The 23,395-nt window shown below is 42.1% G+C and overlaps 2 protein-coding genes across 3 annotated transcripts in view; one reads left to right on the top strand and one right to left on the bottom strand.

The window, feature by feature from the left end:
- LOC106613915 (solute carrier family 53 member 1) overlaps positions 1-11,333 on the bottom strand; it is a 95,821-nt gene extending 84,488 nt beyond the window's left edge. Inside the window, exons 1-2 of the mRNA XM_014216697.3 lie at positions 10,958-11,333; positions 810-861 (exon numbers count right to left, since the gene is read on the bottom strand). Of these exons, the coding sequence (XP_014072172.1) occupies positions 810-861; positions 10,958-11,026 (121 nt within the window). The 5' untranslated portion in view covers positions 11,027-11,333. The remainder of the gene's footprint in view (positions 1-809; positions 862-10,957) is intronic.
- Positions 11,334-16,817: 5,484 nt separating this feature from the next.
- The window catches only part of acbd6 (acyl-CoA binding domain containing 6), a 74,363-nt gene continuing 67,785 nt past the window's right edge, over positions 16,818-23,395 (top strand). The window contains exons 1-3 of one of the 2 annotated variants that reach the window (XM_014216695.3): positions 16,818-17,262; positions 17,647-17,711; positions 20,882-20,978. In XM_014216695.3, coding sequence (XP_014072170.1) covers positions 16,987-17,262; positions 17,647-17,711; positions 20,882-20,978 — 438 coding nt within the window. In that variant the 5' untranslated portion in view covers positions 16,818-16,986. The remainder of the gene's footprint in view (positions 17,263-17,646; positions 17,712-20,881; positions 20,979-23,395) is intronic. The other variant, XM_014216696.3, reaches the window with a different exon arrangement.

Raw genomic sequence — 23,395 nt, 5'->3', positions numbered from 1 at the left:
GGCGTCGTGAGGGAGCTTGTTCCACCATTGGGGTGCCAGAGCAGCGAACAGTTTTGACTGGGCTGAGCGGGAACTGTGCTTCCTCAGAGGTAGGGAGGCGAGCAGGCCAGAGGTGGATGAACGGAGTGCCCTTGTTTGGGTGTAGGGCCTGATCAGAGCCTGAAGGTACGGAGGTGCCGTTCCCCTCACAGCTCCGTAGGCAAGCACCATGGTCTTGTAGCGGATGCGAGCTTCGACTGGAAGCCAGTGGAGAGAGCGGAGGAGCGGGGTGACGTGAGAGAACTTGGGAAGGTTGAACACCAGACGGGCTGCGGCGTTCTGGATGAGTTGTAGGGGTTTAATGGCACAGGCAGGGAGCCCAGCCAACAGCGAGTTGCAATAATCCAGACGGGAGATGACAAGTGCCTGGATTAGGACCTGCGCCGCTTCCTGTGTGAGGCAGGGTCGTACTCTGCGAATGTTGTAGAGCATGAACCTACAGGATCGGGTCACCGCCTTGATGTTGGTGGAGAACGACAGGGTGTTGTCCAGGGTCGACAGGGTGTTGTCCAGGGTTTTAAACTCATTTCCTAAATATTCCAGACATTTTGGTATCATACGCTATCTGGGGGGGGCCCTCGACCTCCAGCTCTGCACAGCGATGGGGCGCTCACTGCACCCAGCACAAAGCGGCTGCTCTGTCATGTGAGAGGTAGCTGGATGATCACTGCAATTTCCTCTATTTGTTGCAGGGCCTGTTTTTTCGGGGTGTCCGAGCGGGTGCAGTACAGGGAGAGCTCATTCTGTCCGTGGACCAGGAGTTTCCTTACCTTCTATGGATGGGGCCTGGTCCTGGGCCGCATACAGCATATCCTTGAACGCCTGGTAAAGGAAAAAAGCAGAGGGATAATCACTATTCAGTTTCTTAACTACCGTACAACCAACGACAGTTGACGTTTAATCAAATCAATTAACACTTTTTCATATGAGTAAATAATTACAATGATTATTGTGATGGTAACATAATGAACAAAATACTATTGATTGATATATTCAAGTAATCTACTTACATAGCCAGTCTCATGAATATTATAATAAGTACATGACTTCATGCAAATGAAGAACAAAACAAAAGATCTGAAAACTTAGCAGTATATTAAAAGTATAGGAAATTGGCAAACTCAGTACAGAATGTCTACAGGGGAAAAAAACCATCCTTCGCAAATAATTGATGTTACAACCCCCAAGATGTGTGAAGATAATGACTCCAGGCTGAGTTATAAGACATCAATACACTTGTATTTAACCATGAAAAATGTGTCTATCAGATTCCAGATCGTTCAAATTAAAACAGATGGAGGCTGGCCTACACTACAAAGACCTCTTTATACAGAATTAGTTTTTTTCCTTCAATCACTCTGACCTTGCAGATAATGTATATGGCCAGATAATTACAAGAGACATCTTAACATGATTCTCTAGTCTGGGACTGTGAGGCCTGGAACTGAATACATCTCTATTCCTCCCTACCAATCTAACTAACTGGCTCTCTGGAGCAATAGCAGTAACTGGGAATGCGTTTCTTGGCCATCCAGTCAAAATAATTAAGCTTGTGACCTTCACTGAGATAAACAGGTACCCTCATGATGAACTTTGTGTATTCTGCAACAGTGTAGAACCAAGTTTTTTTATTCAAAGCTTAGTTGTGACAAAGAATCTCAACCTCACTATATATGTAGCTTCTGTTCCATATGGCCATTCTCTGGCCAGGTTTATCTGATGTTTGTATACAGTGGACATAATGAAAGCAGAGGATGACGATGAATCATAGTATGTAGAAGGAACGTACTTAGAAACACAGTTTGTTCTCAGTTCTACCCGAGCAATAATAATGCAGTCAGTTATTACTGTATGCTCATATTGAACACTAATCCAAGAGAAACATTTCATTTGTAGATAACATTCTCTTTGGAAATTGTGATTCGTAGTAGACCACCTGTGCAAACATTGGGTCATGTAGCAGGGCTTACTGGCCCAGGCTAATAGCTGGAAGAGGGCACACCTTCATCAAGATGGAGGCATATTGCCATGGCAATAGCACCGATGGGAAAGGGGGCAGGGCAGGGTGGCTCTTTGGGGAATTTACATGCTCTGATTGTAGCCTAGTACAACAGCTTACAGAGATCAACCTGCAGGTATCAACTGCCCTAATGGGTCTGTTAGTCTTCTGTTGAAGTGAGATGTACAGTAATAACAATACCAACTACAGTATTGCAGATGCTAGGTGGTCTGAGATCTGAAATGACGGCTCTGATAATTCTCATAATCACTAACTGAGTGGATCTCTGAGTGCAGGAGCAGAACTGTGCAACGGAGGCAGGGCTGACTGAGACCAGATGCCTTCCCAGTAGGGGTCAGAGGATGAGTTGTGGGAAGCTCGCCATTCCATCTCTGTTATCTAAGTAAGATGGATATATTACACCAGAACGCAGATATTTTGGGTCGGCTATAAACTAGCATGATCATATTCATCATGTTATGTGCAATTATTTCTGTTCTCATTTTTACCATGAATCTTTTGTCAATGTCATTAAGTATACAGTGGTTGGAATAGTAAAACCTTTTATATGAATCTATTTTTTTTCCTTCACATTATCCAATTTATGCAGAATGAATCATCTTGCATCGTGTGCCACTGGTAGAGCTAAATATATACCTGCACAGAGGCTAGAGTGGAAAACGAGCCCCACACAGTAACCTCTGCATGTAATTAACACCTGTGTACCTGCTTATGATATAAATAATAGCATGTCCCTTTTTCAATAGGAAATTAGCTTACACAAGCATTATCATGCATATATAAACCCACACAGGTGATTAGATTGCAACGGTAAAAGCAAAAGAGGCTTCATTCCACCCACGCTGCCGCATAACCCTCTCTACCTTGCTCACTGTCATGTTACAGCTTCTGTTTCTCCACCTCTGAGAGTACAGTATACCACACTCACACAGAACAGACCAAGAACCAGACCAAGGGCCAGCTTTGACACAACCAAGACCATGTACCAACTGTACTAGCCAAAAGGAAACGTCCATGAGATAAAAAACAGACAGGAGAAAGGACAAAGGGAGCTGTTTTATGCTGTTCTCTTTCATTATCTATGAGTGTGAGATGAATCTGTAATAATGCAAGCGTATCACACAGGAACGAGCTCTGCTTTCACGGCTGACCTCTGGTCTTCTAACGAGCGGTGGACAGACCTCCATTCTAAACAGGTGTTTAAAATACACAGCCTCATAGGATGGGCAGACTTCATTCATTTATCACTCAATCACTTTGTCAATTCCTAAAGTCCCATGCAAGCGTTTTAATGGTTAAGGTGTTATTTCTCCCATGCAGCCCAGCGAACTGCCCTGCTGCAGTCAAACAGAGGCATTTATAATAATCCAGACAACATTGCATTTGGAACAAAAAAATAAGAAAAAGTAACTTCATTGATTGATGGTAATAACCCTTTAGAGAGACAAATGAGCAGCCAAACTAGAGCGAGGAACAAAACCAAACCAGGGAGACTTGTTGTGGCTGATGTTTCTACCACAACACCTTGTTCAAGACAAGTCTAAGGGACAGACGGATCTCAACGCTGTTTTGGCAATAAACAAAATACATAACCTTATTCCTACACTAACACCGCACTCACCGAGCTGCATAGGGACATAAGCCAAAAAGAAAATGCTCATCCAGAGGCAGCACTCCTTGTGGTCTGTGATTTTAATTCAGGAGAACTGAAATCTGTTTTACCTAATTTCTATCAGCATGTCACCTGTGAAACCAAAAAACTGAGATCACCTTTATTCCACTCACAGAGACGCATACAAAGCTCTTCCTCGCCTTCCATTTGGCAAATCTAACCATAACTCTATCCTCCTAATTCCCGTTTACAAGCAAAAACAGGAAGTACCAGTGACACACTCAATTCGAAAATGGTCCGATGAAGTGGATGCTAAACTACAGGACTGTTTTGCTAGCACAGACTGGAATATGTTCCGGGATCCATCTGATGGCATTGAGGAGTTTATCACATCAGTCACCGGCTTCATTAATAAGTGCACCGACGGCGTCATCCTCACAATGACTGTACGCACATATCCCAACCAGAAGCCATTGATTACAGGTAACATCCTCACTGAGCTAAAGGCTATTGCTGCCACTTTCAAGGAGCGGGACGCTAACCCGGACGCTGATAAGAAATCGCGCTACGCCCTTCGACGAACCATCAAAACAGGCAAAGCGTTAATACAGGACTAAGATCAATCCTACTACACCGGTTCTGACACTCGTCGGATGTGGCAAGGCTTGCAAACTATCATGAATTACAAAGGGAAATCCAGCTACGAGCTGCCCAGTGACACGAGCCTACCAGATGAGCTAAATGCCTTCTATGCTCGCTTCAGGGCAAGCAACATTGAACCATGCGTGAGAGCACCAGCGGTTCCGGACGACTGTGTAATCATGCTTTCCATAGCCAATGTGAGTAAGACCTTTAAACAGGTTAACATTCACAAGGCTGCAGGGCTAGATGGATTACCAGGACGCATATTCAGAGCATGCAAGTGTCTTCACTGACATTTTCAACCTCTCCCTGACCCAGTCTGTAATACCTACATGTTTCAAGCAGACAACCATAGTCCCGGTGTCCAAGAATGCCAAGGTAACCTGTCTAAATGACTATCGCCCCATAGCACTCACATCTGTAGCCATGAAATGCTTTGAAAGGCTGGTCATGGCTCACATCAACACCATCATCCCAGACACCCTGGACCTATTCCAATTCGCATACTGCCTCAACAGATCCACAGTTGACGCAATCTCTATTGCACTACACACTGCCCTTTCCCACTTGAACAAAAGGAACACCTATGTGAGAATGCTGTTCATTGACTACAGCTCAGCATTCAACACCATAGTGCCCTTGAAGCTCATCACTAAGCTAAGGTCCCTGGGACTGAACACCTCCCTCTGCAACTGGATCCTGGACTTCCTGATGGGCCGTCCCCAGATGGTGAGAGTAGGTAACAATACATCCGCCACGATGACCCTCAACACAGGGGACCCTCAGGGGTGTTTGCTTAGTCCACTTCTGTATTCCCTGTTCACCCACGACTGCGTGGCCGCACATGACTCCAACACCATCATTAAGTTTGCCGACGACATGACGGTGGTAGGCCTGATCACCGACGATGATGAGATAGCCTATAGGGAGGAGGTCAGAGACCTGGCAGTGTGGTGCCAGGACAACAACCTCTCCCTCAATGTCAGTAAGACAAAGAAGATGATCGTGGATTACAGAAAACGGAGGGCCGAGGAAGCCCCTATTCATATCAACGGGGCTGTAATGGAGCGGGTCAAGAGCTTGAAGTTCTTCGGTGTCCACATCGCTAAGGATCTATCATGTTCCAAACACACCAAAACAGTCGTGAAAAGGGAACGACAACTTCACTTCCCCCTCAGGAGGCTCAAAAAATTTGGCATGGGTCCTCATATCCTCAAAACCTTCAACAGCTGCACCTTTGAGAGCATCATTACTGGCTGCATCACCGCTTGGTATGGTAACTGCTTGGCATACGACCACAAGGCACTACAGAGGGTAGTGCATATGGCCCAGTAGATCACTGGGGCCGAGCTCCCTGCCATCCAGGACCTCTATACCAGGCGGTGTCAGAGGAAGGACCAACAAACTGTCCAAGACTCCACCCACCCAAGCCACAGACTGTTCTCTCTGCTACCGCACGGCAAGAGGTACCAATGCACCAAGTCTGGAACCAACAGGACCCTGAACAGCTTCTACCCCCAAGCCATAAAACTTCTAAACAAGACTGCTAAGTAGCTAATCAAATGGCTACCCGGACAACCTGCATTGACCCTTTTTTGCACTCTCTCTTGCACTGACTCTATACACACACATGGACTCTACCTACACACTCACACCCCAACACATACATACGCCCACACACACATAACATTCACATACTGACGCCACACACACACACACACACACACACACACACACACACACACACACACACACACACAGACACAGACACAGACACACATACACACACACACACACAGACACACACACACACACACACACACACACACACACACACACACACACACACACACACACACACACACACACACACACACACACACACACACACACACTGCTGCTACTGTCTATAATCTATCCTGTTGCCAAGTCACTTTACCCCTTCTTATGTGAACAGTACATACAGTGCATTCGGAAAGTATTCAGACCCTTTGACTTTTACCACACTTTGTTACGTTACAGTCTTATTCTAAAATTGATTAAATAAAACATTTTCCTCATAAATCTACACAATACCCCACAATGACAAAGCAAAAACAGATTTGTATAAATTTTTGCAAATGTATTAAAAATACAAAACAGAAAAAACTAGTTACATAAGTATTCAGACCCTTTGCTATGAGACTCGTTACATCTACAACTTGATTGGAGTCCACCTGTGGTAAATTCAATTGATTGGACATAATTTGGAAAGGCACACACCTGTCTATATAAGATCCCACAGTTGACAGTACATGTCAGAGCAAAAACCAAGCAATGAGGTCGAAGGAAATGTCCGTAGAGTTCTGAGACAGGATTATGTCGAGGCACAGATCTGGGGAAGGGTACCAAAAAAATTCTGCAGCATTGAAGGTCCCCAAGAACACAGTGGCCACCATCATTCTTAAATGGAAGAAGTTTGGAACCACCAAGGCTCTTCCTAGAGCTGGCCGTCAGGCCAAACTGCACAATCGGGGGAGAAGGGCCTTGGTTAGGGAGGTGACCAAGAATCCGATGGTCACTCTGACAGAGCTTCAGAGTACTCCAGAGAACTCCAGAAGGATAACCATCTCTGCAGCACTCCACCAATCAAGCCTTTATAGTAGTGTGTCCAGATGGAAGCCACTCCTCAGTAAAAGGCACATGACAGCACGCTTGGAGTTTGCCAAAAGGCACCTAAAGGACCCTCAGCCCATAAGAAACAAGATTCTCTGGTCTGATGAAACCAAGATTGAACTCTTTGGGTTACGTCTGGAGGAAACCTGGCACCATCCCAACGGTGAAGCATCGTGGTGGCAGCATCATACTGTTGGGATGTTTTTCAGCGGCAGGGACTGGGAGACTAGTCAGGATCGAGGGAAAGATTAACGCAGCAAAGTACAGAGAGATCCTTGGTGAAAACCTGCTCCAGAGCGCTCAGGACTTCAGACTAGGGCGAAGGTTCACCATCCAACAGGACAACGACCCTAAGCAGACAGCCAAGAAAATGCAGGAGTGGCTTCAGGACAAGTCTCTGAATGTCCTTGAGTGGCCCAGCCAGAGCCCGGACTTCAACCCGACTGAACATTTCTGGAGAGACCTGAAAATAGCTGTGCAGCGACGCTCCCCATCCAACCTGACAGAGTTTGAGAGGATCTGAAGAGTATAATGGGAGAAACTCCCCAAATGCAGGTGTGCCAAGATTGTAGTGTCATACCCAATAAGACTTGAGGTTGTAATCGCTGCCAAAGGTGCTTCAACAAAGTACTGATTAAAGGGTTTGAATACTTATGTAAATGTCATGTTTCATCTAAAAACCTGTGTTTGCTTTGTCATTATGGGCTATTGTGTGTTTAATTCATTTTAGAATAATGCTGTAACGTAACAAAATGTGATAAAAGTAAAGGGGTCTGAATACTTTCCAAATGCACTATAGCTACATCAATTGCCTTGCACCCCTGCACATGGACTCGGTATTGGTACTCCCTGTATATAGTAATGTCATTTTCTACTCACTATATATAGCCATGTTATTTTTTGTCATTATTATTCACTGTGTATTTATTCCTCGTGTCACTATTTCTATTATTTATTTTTTATCTGATCTTTAACTCTGCATTGTTGGAAATGTACTCGTAAGTGAGCATTTCACTGTTAGTCTACACCTGTTGTCTACAACGCATGTGACAAATACAATGTGATTTGATTTAATATTTCCGGTGGATAAAATGTAGTTATGTGTATTCTCTAAGAGTCAGAGTCTCTTGGCAATCGTTGCTTGTGCCTCCCACTCCAGTGCCCTCATGTCCATAACAGACAAACAGGTCAGACAGTTGAAGAAGCCTAACACACAAACTATGCATTGCAAGTCTGAAGCAGACCTATGGTTTAATTTACTATGCTATGACTGTGCCAAGAAATGACTGTGCAATGAAATATAATTCCTTTTGCTATTATGATTTCATTCCCATGTTTAACACCCATCTGATACTGTACAGATTACAGTTTTAACACCAATCTGCAAGGAGAATCTAGATTGACTTTGCTTGGCCACAGGTGTGTTGTCTAACGCTCATGCACCAGCATATGTATTAAACACCTATAAGTGTATATGGGATTCTAGCATGGAGCTCTGTAATACATTCTCCCACAATAAAACATCAACTAGATCCATTACTAAAAATATATATAACAATATTGTTGATGTAGTAATACCAGTGTTAATACACAGGTATAAGAGCAACGTGTAAAGTCTTACAATGTTTCAGAATTTATTTGTAATCAGAATAATTGTGACCAGATTTCTGTCAATACAGCGCAACAACTTAAGGAGACTAGACAATACATATTTCTTTCACTCAGAGAAAAATACTAAAAGTACAAAGCAAAGTGCTTTCTGAAAAGACAATTGCATATAATAAATCATACTGAGTATTATTGAAATATTTGTCCAACATGGCATGGCCGCTCTGAGAAGGTCAGCCATCTCAAAGCTGACTGAGGTGTAAAATGGCTGATATGGCCATGTATTGGATTCCATGCGTCAGGCTGCAAATATAGACAAAGACTAGTGTGGCCATATGTGTTTTACCCTCACCTAATCCATATGTGTTTTACCCTCACCTAATCCATATGTGTTTTACCCTCACCTAATCCATATGTGTTTTACCCTCACCTAATCCATATGTGTTTTACCCTCACCTAATCCATATGTGTTTTACCCTCACCTAATCCATATGTGTTTTACCCTCACCTAATCCAAATGTGTTTTACCCTCACCTAATCCATATGTGTTTTACCCTCACCTAATCCATATGTGTTTTACCCTCACCTAATCCATATGTGTTTTACCCTCACCTAATCCAAATGTGTTTTACCCTCACCTAATCCATATGTGTTTTACCCTCACCTAATCCATATGTGTTTTACCCTCACCTAATCCATATGTTTTACCCTCACCTAATCCATATGTGTTTTACCCTCACCTAATCCATATGTGTTTTACCCTCACCTAATCCAAATGTGTTTTACCCTCACCTAATCCATATGTTTTACCCTCACCTAATCCATATGTGTTTTACCCTCACCTAATCCATATGTGTTTTACCCTCACCTAATCCATATGTGTTTTACCCTCACCTAATCCATATGTGTTTTACCCTCACCTAATCCATATGTTTTACCCTCACCTAATCCATATGTGTTTTACCCTCACCTAATCCATATGTGTTTTACCCTCACCTAATCCATATGTGTTTTACCCTCACCTAATCCATATGTGTTTTACCCTCACCTAATCCATATGTGTTTTATTCTCACCTAATCCAAATGAAGGCACATACCTTCCTGTGCCTACTTGATGGCTTGCTAGATCAATGAAGGTAATTATAAATTGTATATGAATTTATCTTGTTATAGCATGGTATAAACCCACAGAGTAAGGCATGCAGGTTTGATAGTGGGATGCAGACTAAGAATCTTCCAGAGGCTCGCATCAGCATCTTTGTCTATAATTCATAGAACAAAATGGAATGGGCAGCCTTGTAAGAGCCTTTCTGCACTCAGGCTCTTAACGTGAACCAAGAAGATGTGGGGTGTGACACTGAAAATGCTCCTCAGACTGCTTTCTCCAAACCATAGACATAACAAAAATGGACAGTTTTAGACTTTTTGGTTTTGGCTACGCTATATCTAATCCATTCAATTAAAGCTTTTCAAACAAAGCAAGCCATAATATCTAATTAACCAAAATTGCATTTAACAAAATAACTTACATAATAATGTTATTCAATCAAATCAGTTATCTAGCAAGGGAATATAATTTTCCAGGATAGAAAACATTTATGAATTATAATGAAAATATTGTATTGTGATTTTACCCATTTACTGAGACTATCCTATGCATAATAATTGACATATATTTTATTCAAAAAGTTACATTTCTCATTCTTAAATAACCAGCAAATATTGTAAGTCTGTTTTTCAACACTGGCAAACAATAACAATGGACTAAGCCACGTAAATACTATCCTTATTGTTCAGCGTTCCAATGTAATGGCCAATGTTATGGACGCGCACGCGACGACTGTAGTGAAAAATACAGTGTATGTCAACAAATGGAAAGAAAAATAACAATGTATCCCGTATATATAATAATTCCGTTTGTAAATAAAATTATTAACAAAATGAATAAATGCTTATGAATAGCAAATATTTGATCAATGAACAAAAGTACCATACCATCAAACTGACAGCCTCAGGAAAGGTTGCACAAAGATAACTATGATGCACAAAGTAATTGCCAAAATTTTTAAAACAATCTAAATTAAATAAATAAGACTGCTTGGTTTATCAAAAGGAAAGTTACAGCCAACGCAATAGCCTACCATAAACTATCCGTATTTACATATTCAAGCAGTCTTTTGTTACACTATTCAAGAAGTAGGCTAAAAGTTAAATTGACAGCTATAAGAAAAACACAAATCAAGATTAATACAATTTACGAAGACCAATAACAAGCTATGCTATCAATTCATTATGTATTCATTAACATGGATATGAGTGACTTTTCTCACTTTAAATCAGAAAGCATCATCCTACATCGAAATAAAAACATGTGTAATTACCTCATATTGAAGGTACTGTTTCCTCCATTCTGGAGTAATATGGGACGAAAGGTGCTCCGCGAATTTCATTTTGCAGGACCAGCTATCTACTCAACGTCCGTAATTCCTAGTAGGACTGTCCCCTGTTGACGCAAGTTTTGTTATGTCTGTCAACTTGCTGGCTCGCATGCGTCAGTTTACTCTAGGGCACTCTGTCTTATCCCGATTAGCGTACTCCAAAGAAACTCCGTCCCATACTATTTTGTGGGAGGGATGGCGGAACAGAGGCCTCCCTCCCTATAACAGGTGGTTTGATGACAATATAACGGTCCCGGTGCAAATGCTTCAGTGACTCTCCCTTCGATCCCTTGTCAATTCTGGGGACACAGCAGTTCGCCATCGCATTCAACCAACAACGTGGTTGCGTCACTGCGCAGTGACAGGCGGTGTATCAGGGGTGTATTCATTATATCTTGCAAAGGAAACCGTTTACCGTTTAAGAACAAAACAGAAGCAAACTGAGAAAATGGAACGAAACGGGTAGGGACTTACCTGAATTCGTCCAATAGAAACTTTCATTTTCGTTGCTAAACGTTTTCCGTTTGGAGTAAAACGTTTCGCAACAGACGAAACGTTTTGAAACAGTCGGCGTAATGAATATAACCTGAAGACCCCCTCAGTGGAAGACACCCTAAATGTAGCCAATTAAGCTTTCTGTCTTTTCTTTATTGGTAGATTATTTGTAGAAAAATGTTTTCTACGTGTATAGCCTACCTGCATGAATTATGGTAGGCATATTGATTAATAAGGACCTGGGTGGAATCCTCTAGCTGTCACTTTCACTTTATTTCTAGGGGTTCATTTCTGGGAATATGCCTCAGAATTCCTGGCCGCGTCATTAAAAAGTATAATGTGTAAAATAATCCTGAAGTAGGCTGTATTTGCCAATAGTCACAGACAATATATATTCATTTTAGCCAAATTCATTATTCTACAAGGTTAGATCATTTTAATTTAGGCTATAGACTGTGAAAATGTGTTTCTTCTGAACTTTAGAAAGACTCACCAACTTTTACTTTGCCACACAATCACATGAAATGGCTACTCAACTGTCTGTAGGGAAGGTCATTCCGTAGCCTATCGTATGAGAGGAAATTACATATTTAAAAACTTTTTTTTTTAGTAGGTCGGGAATGAAGGAGTATCGTTAAAAGTTTATGGGTCGGATTTTTTAATTCCCATTTGTTTCACTGCAATTGTCTCTGACTTCTCCATTTATTTATCGTCTTTGAGCAACAATAGCCTGGCTACTGACCATATAATGAGGATTAAGGACCACCAAAATGTCAACACAAATAAAGTTACTTTGTTGGTCTGGTTTTGTTTCCAGACCATCTATCTTCTCTGAGGCCAAGTGGTGTACCAGGGTCCACAATGTAAGGTGCTCTATTTTTATATTTAATTCACAATAGCCCACTTCTCTTTGTGCGTCTGCACTGCTAATATGAATCATCCGCCTGTTGGAGTTCCATTCCATCATGATCACTGCAATGCGAGACCGGTGTGGGTGCGTGCAGTTTATTAATGCCATCTAATACTGCCATCTACTGGACGAACAACACTAATTCAACAGGCTACATAGGCTACAATTGCAATTAGTTAATTCTCTTAAGAAAAAAGATTGCAGTCAGAGTGCAGTATAACTGCAATTAAAGTGCAGTACAACTGCAGTATGCTGCAAATACTGCGTCCAAAATAACCCCGTTTTGCAAGTGTAAACTTTTTTTTGTAACGGTTCCGATAGTCTTTTCTGTTCTATTTAACCAGATAATATTATAATAATAATTAAGCTGCTCTTGTCAGTAGGCTACAACATGTTCTATAGGGTAGTCACTTTCTCGACATAGGTTGCTACGTCTTTTGGGCAGATAGGCTAAACGAAAAAAATATAGGCTACATACAAAAATATTGCCATTTCGGTAGAAAATATAAATAAATAAACAGCAGCTGCATGTCTAATAGCCTAGGAAGCCGATAGTGTACGCTTGATCTGCAATATCCTCTAGGATGGATGTGTCCAGCAAGTAATATACTCGTGTCCCTCGTGGACCGGCTCGTACATAAAGCATCCTCCATTCAGGCTGCAAAGGCATCATTTCCCTCCTAGCTTTAATGGATGGCGGTCGGAAAAAACTGGACACATATGTGTAGGCTACTCTCTCAACAAAACAATTTCCCACCACCAGTATCGGAATTTCTGACAATTTAGGGTGTTGCACACAGCATCCAAGGGTACACATTTTTTTCCGACGGCCCGCGATTAAAGCCAGTTAAGGAGAAAAAATATGCATTTGCAGCCTGAATGGGCGAGCCGATCCACGGGTAAGGCAAAGTTGATACAGTGATGGAGGCAACAAATATGCTGGGGAGACTAGTCCAGCACATCAATCCTAGACGATAGTGCAGATCTAGCGCCAACTATCGGCTGCCTAGGCTACAGGTCTAACAAACGCCAACGATTTTCGGCTTGGGATAGGCCTTCATCAGGGATTTTTGTGACACATATACTATATCCAAATATTCCTGACACCACGATTTTTTACACTACTGTGTGTACCTGTCTGTACCACTAGAAACATGCATTTAGATTCAGTGGTTGTAAAGATGGGTAGAGGTCTGTCCATAATTAAGAGATGCTCTGCTCTTTTGACACAACACTCCACAAAGCAAGTCCTGCAGGCTCTAGTTTTATCTTATCGTGATTATTTTCCATTCATATGGTCAAGTACTGCAAAGAAAGACTAAGTTAAGCTGCAGCTGGCCCTGAACAGAGTGTCACTTCTCGCTCTTCATTGTAGTCAGAGGGCTAATGTAAATACTATGCATGCCAGTCTCTCTTGGCTAAGAGTTGAGGAGAGACTGACTGCGTCACTTCTTGTTTTTATAAGAAACATTAATGTGTTAGAAATTCCAAATTGTTTACATAGTCAATTTACACATATTTACCATACCAGACATGCCACCATGGGTCTTTTCACTCTCCACAGGTCCAGAACAAATTCAAGGAAACATTGGGAATTATACAGAGACATGAGTGAATGGAACCCCCTTCCATCTTATATAGCGCAAGTGAACAGCAAACCTGGTTTAAAAAACAAACAAATGAAGCAACATCTCATGGCACAATGCCTCTCCCCCATGTGACCTACTTGTTGTGTGTATGTGCTGACATGTAAACTCAGCAAAAAAAGAAACGTCCCTTTTTCAGGACCCTGTCTTTCAAAGATAATTCGTAAAAATCCAAATAACTTCACAGATCTTCATTGTAAAGGGTTTAAACACTGTTTCCCATGCTTGCTCAATGAACCATAAACAATTAATGAACATGCACCTGTGGAACGGTCGTTAAGACACTAACAGCTTACAGACGGTAGGCAAATTAAGGTCACAGTTATGAAAATGTAGGACACTAAAGAGGCCTTTCTACTGACTTTGAAAAACACCAAAAGAAAGATGCCCAGGGTCCCTGCTCATATGCGTGAACGTGCCTTAGGCATGCTGCAAGAAGGCATGAGGACTGCAGATGTGGCCAGGGAAATAAATTGCAATGTGAGGACTGTGAGACGCCTAAGACGGCACTACAGGGAGACAAGACAGACAGCTGATCGTCCTCGCAGTGGCAGACCACATGTAACAACACCTGCACAGGATCGGTACATCCGAACATCACACCTGCGGGACAGGTACAGGATGGCAACAACAACTGCCCGAGTTACACCAGGAACGCACAATCCCTCCATCAGTGCTCAGACTGTCCGCATTAGGCTGAGAGAGGTTGGACTGATGAGTCGCGGTTTTGTCTCACCAGGGGTGATGGTAGGATTCGCGTTTATCGTCTAAGGAATGAGCCTTACACCGAGGCCTGTACTCTGGAGCGGGATCGATTTGGAGGTGGAGGGTCCGTCATGGTCTGGGGCGGTGTGTCACAGCATCATCGGACTGAGCTTGTTGTCATTGCAGGCAATCTCAACGCTGTGCGATACAGGGAAGACATCCTCCTCCCTCATGTGGTACCCTCATCCTGACATGACCCTCCAGTATGACAATGCCACCAACCATACTGCTCGTTCTGTGCGTGATTTCCTGCAAGACATGAATGTCAGTGTTCTGCCATGGCCAGTGAAGAGCCCGGATCTGAATCCCATTGAGCACGTCTGGGACTGTTGGATTGGAGGATGAGGGCTAGGGCCATTCCCCCCAGAAATGTCCGGGAACTTGCAGGTGCCTTGGTGGACGAGTGGGGTAACATCTCACAGCAAGAACGGGCAAATCTGGTGCAGTCCATGAGGAGGAGATGCACTGCAGTATTTAATGCAGCTGGTGGCCACACCAGATTCTGACTCTTACTTTTGATTTTGACCCCCCTTTGTTCAGGGACATATTATTCCATTTCTGTTGGTTACATGTCTGTGGAACTTGTTCAGTTTATGTCTCAGTTATTGAATCTTGTTATGTTCATACAAATATTTCACATGTTAAGTTTGCTGAAAATAAACGCAGTTGACAATGAGAGGACGTTTCTTTTTTTTAGCTGAGTTTATGTGTGGCTCAGTTGGTAGAGCATGGTGTTTGCAACACCAGGGTTGTGGGTTCGATTCCCACGGGGACCAGTATGGAGAAAAAGAAAAAAATAATGTATGAAATGTATGCATTCACTACTGTAAGTCGCTCTAGATAAGAGTGTCTGCTAAATGACTAAAATGTCAAATGTAAAAAAAATGAAAGATAAACACATGTTAATGCTTTTAAATGTATATACATTCTAGTCTTTTGTCTGTAATGTCTTTTTCGTTATGTGTCAGACCGCAGTTAAACTAGCTGTTGCCATAGGCGTCGGATAATGTGGATCCTAATAAATACAATTATTTCTGTCTGAATCTTAGGTCGACGGGACCGTCCACATCGACGGGACCGCAGTGGACAAGGTGAAAAGCTTCAAGATCCTCGGCATACACACCACTGACAATCTGAAATGGTCCACCCACACAGACAGTGTGGTGAAGAAGGCGCAACGGCACCTCTTCAACCTCAGGAGGCTGAAGAAATTCGGCTTTGGCCCCTAACACCCTCACAAACATTTACAAATGCACCATTGAGAGCGTCCTGTCGGGCTGTATCACCGTCTGTAAGCTGTATCACCGCCTGGTATGGCAACCGCAGGGCTCTCCAGAGGATGGTGCAGTTTGCCCAACGCATCACCGGGGGCACACTGTCTGCCTTCCAGGACACCAACAGCACCCGATGTCACAGGAAGGCCAAAAAGATCATCAAGGACATCAACCACCCGAGCCATGGCCTATTCACCCTGTTATCATCCAGAAGGCGAGGTCAGTACAGGTGCATCAAAGCTGGGACCGAGAGACTGAAAAACAGGTTCAGACAAGGCCATCAGACTGTTAAATAGCCATCACTAGCCGGCCTCCACCCAGTACCCTGCCCTTAACTTAGTCACTGTCACTAGCCGGCTACCACCTGGTCACTCAACCCTGCACGTTAGAGGCTGCTGCTCTATGTACATAGACATGGAATCACTGGTCACTTTAATAATGGAACACTGGTCACTTTAATAATGTGTACATACTGTTTTACTAATTTCATATGTATATACTGTATTCTAGTCAATGCCATGTTGACATTGCTCGTCCTAATATTTAGATATTTCTTAATTCCATTATTTTACTTTTAGATGTGTGTGTGTATTTTTGTGAATTGTTAGATACTACTGCACTGTTGGAGCTAGAAACACAAATAAATATGTGTATGCGACCAATAAAATGTGATTTAGGAACCGTTGTTCCTAGTCTTAGTTCTACCCGAGTCTTTTAGTGGGGTGTACCAGAGACGGACCATTTGTGCAAACAAGTCCAACTAATACGGATAAACGATTTTTAGCGATAAAGGATAAAATAAATAGAAACCCGATACATAGTAACGTTATATATGCGTATGCTGTAGAAACTACTGAGAGCGATATTATAAGATTTTCGACAATGGCATCACGCTCTCCATCATCTTCACCTGATTCTGCCACAGGCTCAGGTACCGACCCAGCTCGGCCTGATACAGGAGAGCCTCTAGGCGGAGGATCAGACTCCGACTCAGATCTAGGATTAGGGAAATTCGACTGCGGTGTAGATGACCCGGGTCATCGACTGGAAGGGGAGGAATTGGAACACGAATTTGAGGCAGCGGCAGACCGTCTCCGAGACCTAGTTCAGACCGCCAGTAGGGAACAATTGTTGTACCTGTATGCTAGGTATAAACAGGTGACTATCAGATAGCAGTACATCCCAAACAATGGTCCCATTTGTTATTTAGATAGATGCTTGCTAGATCGCTATCAGGTGACATGGTATGCATATTCAGGCTACATTCATGTCTGTAATTTTCTAGCTATTTGTGCCACCAAATCATGCTCTTGCATACACAATATCATTGTTACACTGTTTTGTTGACTTGTGGTGGTGGTGGGTGGGGGGTGTAAACCACAGTTAAGTACACAAATCACAAACAGGTGTATGATAGATTTTCACCTATTACTTGCCATTGAATGGTTAGTGAGAATTCTGCTGAGTGCTGTCAAACAGATGATTCGGCTATGCTGCTATTCAATCCCTTCCCTAATCATCACCTCTTTCATATGTTCACAGGTAAAGGTTGGAAAGTGCAATACAGCAAAGCCTGGGTTTTTCGATTTTGAAGGTCAAAGAAAATGGTATGTTTGTCATTGGTTAATCATTGTGCTGGTGTGATGTGTTTATTCATTTCCTGGCAGGAATTTGTATGGGTGAATCTAGCACTTGATCATGACTATCAGTTCAATTACATTACACATAATAGTCTGGGAATGTGGGAATGTGATGAAAGAAATAAAAGCTGAAATAAATAATTCTCTCTGCTATTATTTGTGTATATACAGTTGAAGTACACCTTAGCCAAATACATTTAAACTCAGTTTTTCACAATTCCTGACATTTAATCCTAGTAAAAAATGCCCTGTCTTAGGTCAGTTAGGATCACCACTTTCTTTAAGAACGTGAAATGTCAGAATAATAGTAGAGAATGATTTATTTCAGCTTTTATTTCTTTCATCACATTCCCAGTGGGTCAGAAGTTTACATACACTCAATTAGTATTTGGTAGCATTGCCTTTAAATTGTTTAACTTGGGTTAAACATTTCTGGTAGCCTTCCACAAGCTTCCCACAATAAGTTGGGTGAATTTTGGCCCATTCCTCCTGACAGAGCTGGTAACTGAGTCAGGTTTGTAGGCGTCCTTGCTCACACACGCTTTTTCAGTTCTGCCCACACATTTTCTATAGGACTGAGTTCAGGGCTTTGTGATGGCCACTCCTTTGACTTTGTTGTCCTTAAGCCATTTTGCCACAACTTCAGAAGTATGCTTGGGGTCATTGTCCATTTGGAAGACCCATTTGTGACCAAGCTTTAATTTCCTGACTGATGTCTTGAGATGTTGCTTCAATATATCCACATAATGTTACTTCCTCATGATGCCATCTATTTTGTGAAATGCACTAGTCCCTCCTGCAGCAGAGCACCCCCACAACATGATGCTGCCACCACCGTGCTTCACGGTTTGGACAATGTTCTTCAGCTTGCAAGCCTCCCCCTTTTTCCTGCAAACATAACAATGGTCATTATGGCCAAGCAGTTCTATTATTGTTTCATCAGACCAAAGGACATTTCTCCAAAAAGTACGATCTTTGTCCCCATGCGCAGTTGCAAACCGTAGTCTGGCTTTTTTATGGCGGTTTTGGAGCAGTGGCTTCTTCCTTGCTGAGCGGCCTTTCAAGTTATGTCGATATAGGACTTGTTTTATTGTGGATATAGATACTTTTGTACCGGTTTCCTCCAGCATCTTCACAAGGTCCTTTGCTGCTGTTCTGGGATTGATTTGCACTTTTCGCACCAAAGTACGTTCATCTCTAGGAGACAGAACGCGTCTCCTTCCTGAGCATCATGACGGCTGCGTGGTCCCATGGTGTTTATACTTGCGTACTATTGTTTGTACAGATGAACCTGGTACCTTCAGGCATTTGTAAATTGATCCCAAGGATGAACCAGACTTGTGGAGGTCTACAATATTTTTCTGAGGTCTTTCTTTTGATTTTCCCATGATGTCAAGCAAAGAGGCACTGAGATTGAAGGTAGGCCTTGAAATACATCCACAGGTACACCTCCAATTGACTCAAATTATGTAAATTATGTAAATTTGCCTATCAGATGCTTCTAACGCCATGACATAATTTTCTGGAATTTTCCAAGCTGTTTAAAGGCACAGTCAACTTAGTGTATGTAAACATCTGACCCACTGGAATTGTGATACCTTGAATTATAAGTGAAATAATCTGTCTGTAAACAATTGTCGGAAAAATTACTTGTGTCATGCACAAAGTAGATGTCCTAACCGACTTGCCAAAGCTATAGTTTGTGAACAAGAAAGTTGTGGAGTGGTTGAAAAACGAGTTTTAATGACTCCAACCTAAGTGTAGGTAAACTTCCGACTTCAACTGTGTGTGTATATATATATATATATATATATATATATATATATATAACCTTATAGCCAGGGTCACACTCCAACACTCAGACATCATTTATAAACAAAGCATTTGTGTTTAGTGAGTCTGCCAGATCAGAGGCAGATGACCAGGGGTGATCACTTGATAAGTGTGCGAATTGGACCATTTTCTGTCCTGCTAAGCATTCAAAAGTAACGAGTACTTTTGGGTGTCAGGTAAAATGTATGGAGTAAAAAGTACATCATTTTTTTCAGGAATGTAGTGCATTAAAAGTTGTCCTAAATATTGAAGTGAAGTACAGATAACCCCAAAAAACTATTTTTACTAAAGTACTTTACACCACTGGACTCCACAAATGTTTTGTCACTGGAAAAATACTGTCAGTTGCAACTGTGTTAAAACCGGTTATATAGTGTTCAGTAAGTGTGTTTTTTGCATTTGTGAAATTATTTTGATGTGATAGGAAAGTAAAGGAATGGATGTTTCTAGAACCGTACCACAATTGAGAATCGATTCACGTTTAGATGGAGTATTAGGGAGTGTTAGCTTCCAGAGCCTTTTTGCCCTTTAAACAGAACATATAAAGTCCTTGAACTAAGCAATAATGTTAGGCTCCTTTTGTCCAATATTGGGCTAGGGTGAATCTAGCTCTCAAAAATTCTTCTTCATAGGGTTTTCAACAGTTAGCTTCGCCCATGGTTGGCTGTGTGTAAACTACCATTTGTAGTGTTTTAATGATTAGAAAAGTCAATAATCATCCCTTGTGAAATGGTTTTCGAAACATATGCCACTCATTTGTACAAATCCATAAGCTGTGTGTGAAGAGGAACTTGGTAGGAACTACACTTCATCCCCAGTTACGCTTACACACAATGTTCAGCGCATGCTAGATACAGGTGGCTGCCTATGTCTACCATCTGTCTTGCATAAACAAGCGCTGCAACATGGAGATGTGGCCGTGTGGGAACACTAACCCTGTAACGGTGTATATTCATTTAAGCTCTACCTTTAAAGAAATATAGAATTCTCGCTGATATGAAAGATACTTTCATTATGTTTCCAAAACCGTACCCAAAGCGATGAGTTTTAACGTTCAGAACGAGCGTCAGGGATCTTAACAAAACTCGCCGATTCACATTTAGATGGAGTGTTTAGATGGAATATTTGGAGTATTTCTCGCTGATATGAAAGACACATTCCTTATGTTTCCAAAACCGTACCGGTTTCTACATTCTATTTTTTTGTTACAAATTGAAACTCATTTACTGCATGGTCTTGTTCTCTTGAATGCTTTTGGGAGGAACAGAAGCAATCTGCTGTGTTGTGGTTATGTTTTGCTACAGGACAGCATGGAAGCAGCTTGAGGACATGAGTGCAGAACAGGCCATGCAGGAGTACGTTTCGTGTGTAACTTCGCTAGACCCAGACAGCAGTCAGAAGGTAAAAAGCCCTCACAAATCCAATAATACATTACACTTCATCTGATACATTTACATAATACCATTTCCAACTGCAGGAAACACAGCGATATGAGAACTGAAACAAATGTCTTGCTCACATTTGAACCATTTTTATTTGTAGGCTAAGTGTGCAAATAATAGTATGTGCCCCTTCTGATAAGAATCCTGTCTCCATTGCTTCAGTAGGCTTGACTTGACTAAATAAAGATAATGAACTTGCTGCCAAACATACCCTCGTAAAACTGACCATCCTACCGATCCTCGACTTCGGTAATGTCATCTATAAAATAGCCTCCAACACTGTACTCAACAAATTGGATGCAGTCTATCACAGTGCCATCCGTTTTGTCACCAAAGCCCCATACACTACCCACCATTGCGACCTGTACGCTCTCGTTGGTTGGCCCTCGCTTCATATTCGTTGCCAAACCCACTGGCTCCAGGTCATCTACAAGACCCTGCTAGGTAAAGCCCCGCCTTATCTCAGCTCACTGGTCACCATAGCAACACCCACTCGTAGCACGTGCTCCAGCAGGTATATCTCACTGGTCACCCCCAAAGCCAGTTCCTCCTTTGGTCGTCTTTCCTCCCAGTTCTCTGCTGCCAATGACTGGAATTAACTGCAAAAATCTCTGAAGCTGGAGACTCATATCTCCCTCACTAGCTTTAAGCACCAGCTGTCAGAGCAGCTCACAGATCACTGCACCTGTACATAGCCCATCTGTAAACAGCCCATCTATCTACCTACCTCATCCCCATACTGTATTTATTTATTTATCTTGCTCCTTTGCACCCCAGTATCCCTACTTGCACATTCATCTTCTGCACATCTACCATTCCAGTGTTTAATTGCTATATTGTAATTACTTCGCCACCATGGCCTATTTATTGCCTTAACTCCCTTATCTTACCTCATTTGCACTCACTGTATATAGACTTTTTGTTTTCTTTTGTTCTACTGTATTATTGACTGTATATTTTGTTTATTCCATGTGTAACTCTGTGTTGTTGTATGTGTCGAATTGCTATGCTTTATCTTGGCCAGGTCGCAGTTGTAAATGAGAATTTGTTCTCAACTGGCCTACCTGGTTAAATAAAGGTGAAATAAAAATAAAAAACTTTGACAGCTCCATCTGCACGTTAGGATGCAGTATGGCACATTGACCAGCAGGGGGCCCTGGCTGACTGCAACTTGGCTGAAAGACTACGCATTGGTCAAATCAAATTGTATTTGTTACATGCTTTGTAAACAACAGGTGTTGACTAACAGTGAAATGCTTACTGCATTTCACTGTTAGTCTACCTGTTGTTTACGAAGCATGTGACAAATAAAATAAAATTGTATTTGACAAACGCTTGGTCTTTCTGCCAAGTTGCAGTCAGCCAGGGCCCCCTGCTGGTCAGCATTTGTCTAACATTACCTGATGCTGTCTCTTTAATGTTGACAGATTAGAATGAAACCAACTCCAGGAAATGATTTTGTGATTCTCTCTTTGTTTTCATCATCTATGTAGGCAAAATATAATTATTGTGAGTTTTACATTATTTGTGAGAGAGGTTTTCATCTAGCCTAAATACAAGACATTTTCTGCGCTCACAGATTGCGTATGTGGTGTACCTGCCTGCATCAGGGGTAGGGTTGTTATGCAGACATGAGCCTGCTCTCTCAGGGAGTGTGGCACTGGAATCATTCACTCACTAAATGATACACCGTTACAATAACATACCTGCCAACTGGGACCAAGCAGACTGACAGTAGCTAGATTTACATCCAATTGGCGACAGATTCAGAAATGCGCATAAAGACAATATGCACATTTTCTCACCAGTGGTGTGTTTCCACCAAATGGACTTGTCGTGGATAAAAATCACTGTGTGATGACATAGTGCACACAGAATGTACTTTTTCATGTACCGAATAAAAATCACAAGTTCAATGTGTTTCTGTGGCATTTTCAACTCGACCGATAGTTTTGTCACAAAAACTGTTGCATTAAACAGCAGATGTGCCTACTCTTGTCTTGGCACCCGCGCTCTAGCCAACAGCTCGCAGATACAGTGTGGGTAGGCTAGTCTACATGATGAGATTATTATGGATAAGAGCGACAACATTTTTGTCAAACAGCAGCCATGCATCGATCATCATGTCACCAGAATAACACCCTCGATATTTATTGGAAAGGAGCATCAAGATCACTGTGCACTTTCACCAAACTGTGAAGTTAATCATCATTTGTTTAATCTGTAGCCTAATAAACATCATGGTTTCCTGATTCGTAGTGTGAGGATCATATCATCGCATGACTCCAAGTTATGATGGTTATTACGGTGCCTTCAGAAAATATTCATACCCCTTGACTTATTCCACATTTTGTTGTTACAGCCTGAATTCAAAAT

This window comes from Salmo salar, chromosome 10, assembly GCF_965601325.2.
Source record: "Salmo salar chromosome 10, fSalSal1, whole genome shotgun sequence".
NCBI classification, from domain to species: Eukaryota; Metazoa; Chordata; class Actinopteri; order Salmoniformes; family Salmonidae; genus Salmo; species Salmo salar.
This window is presented reverse-complemented; position numbering and strand designations above follow the sequence as displayed.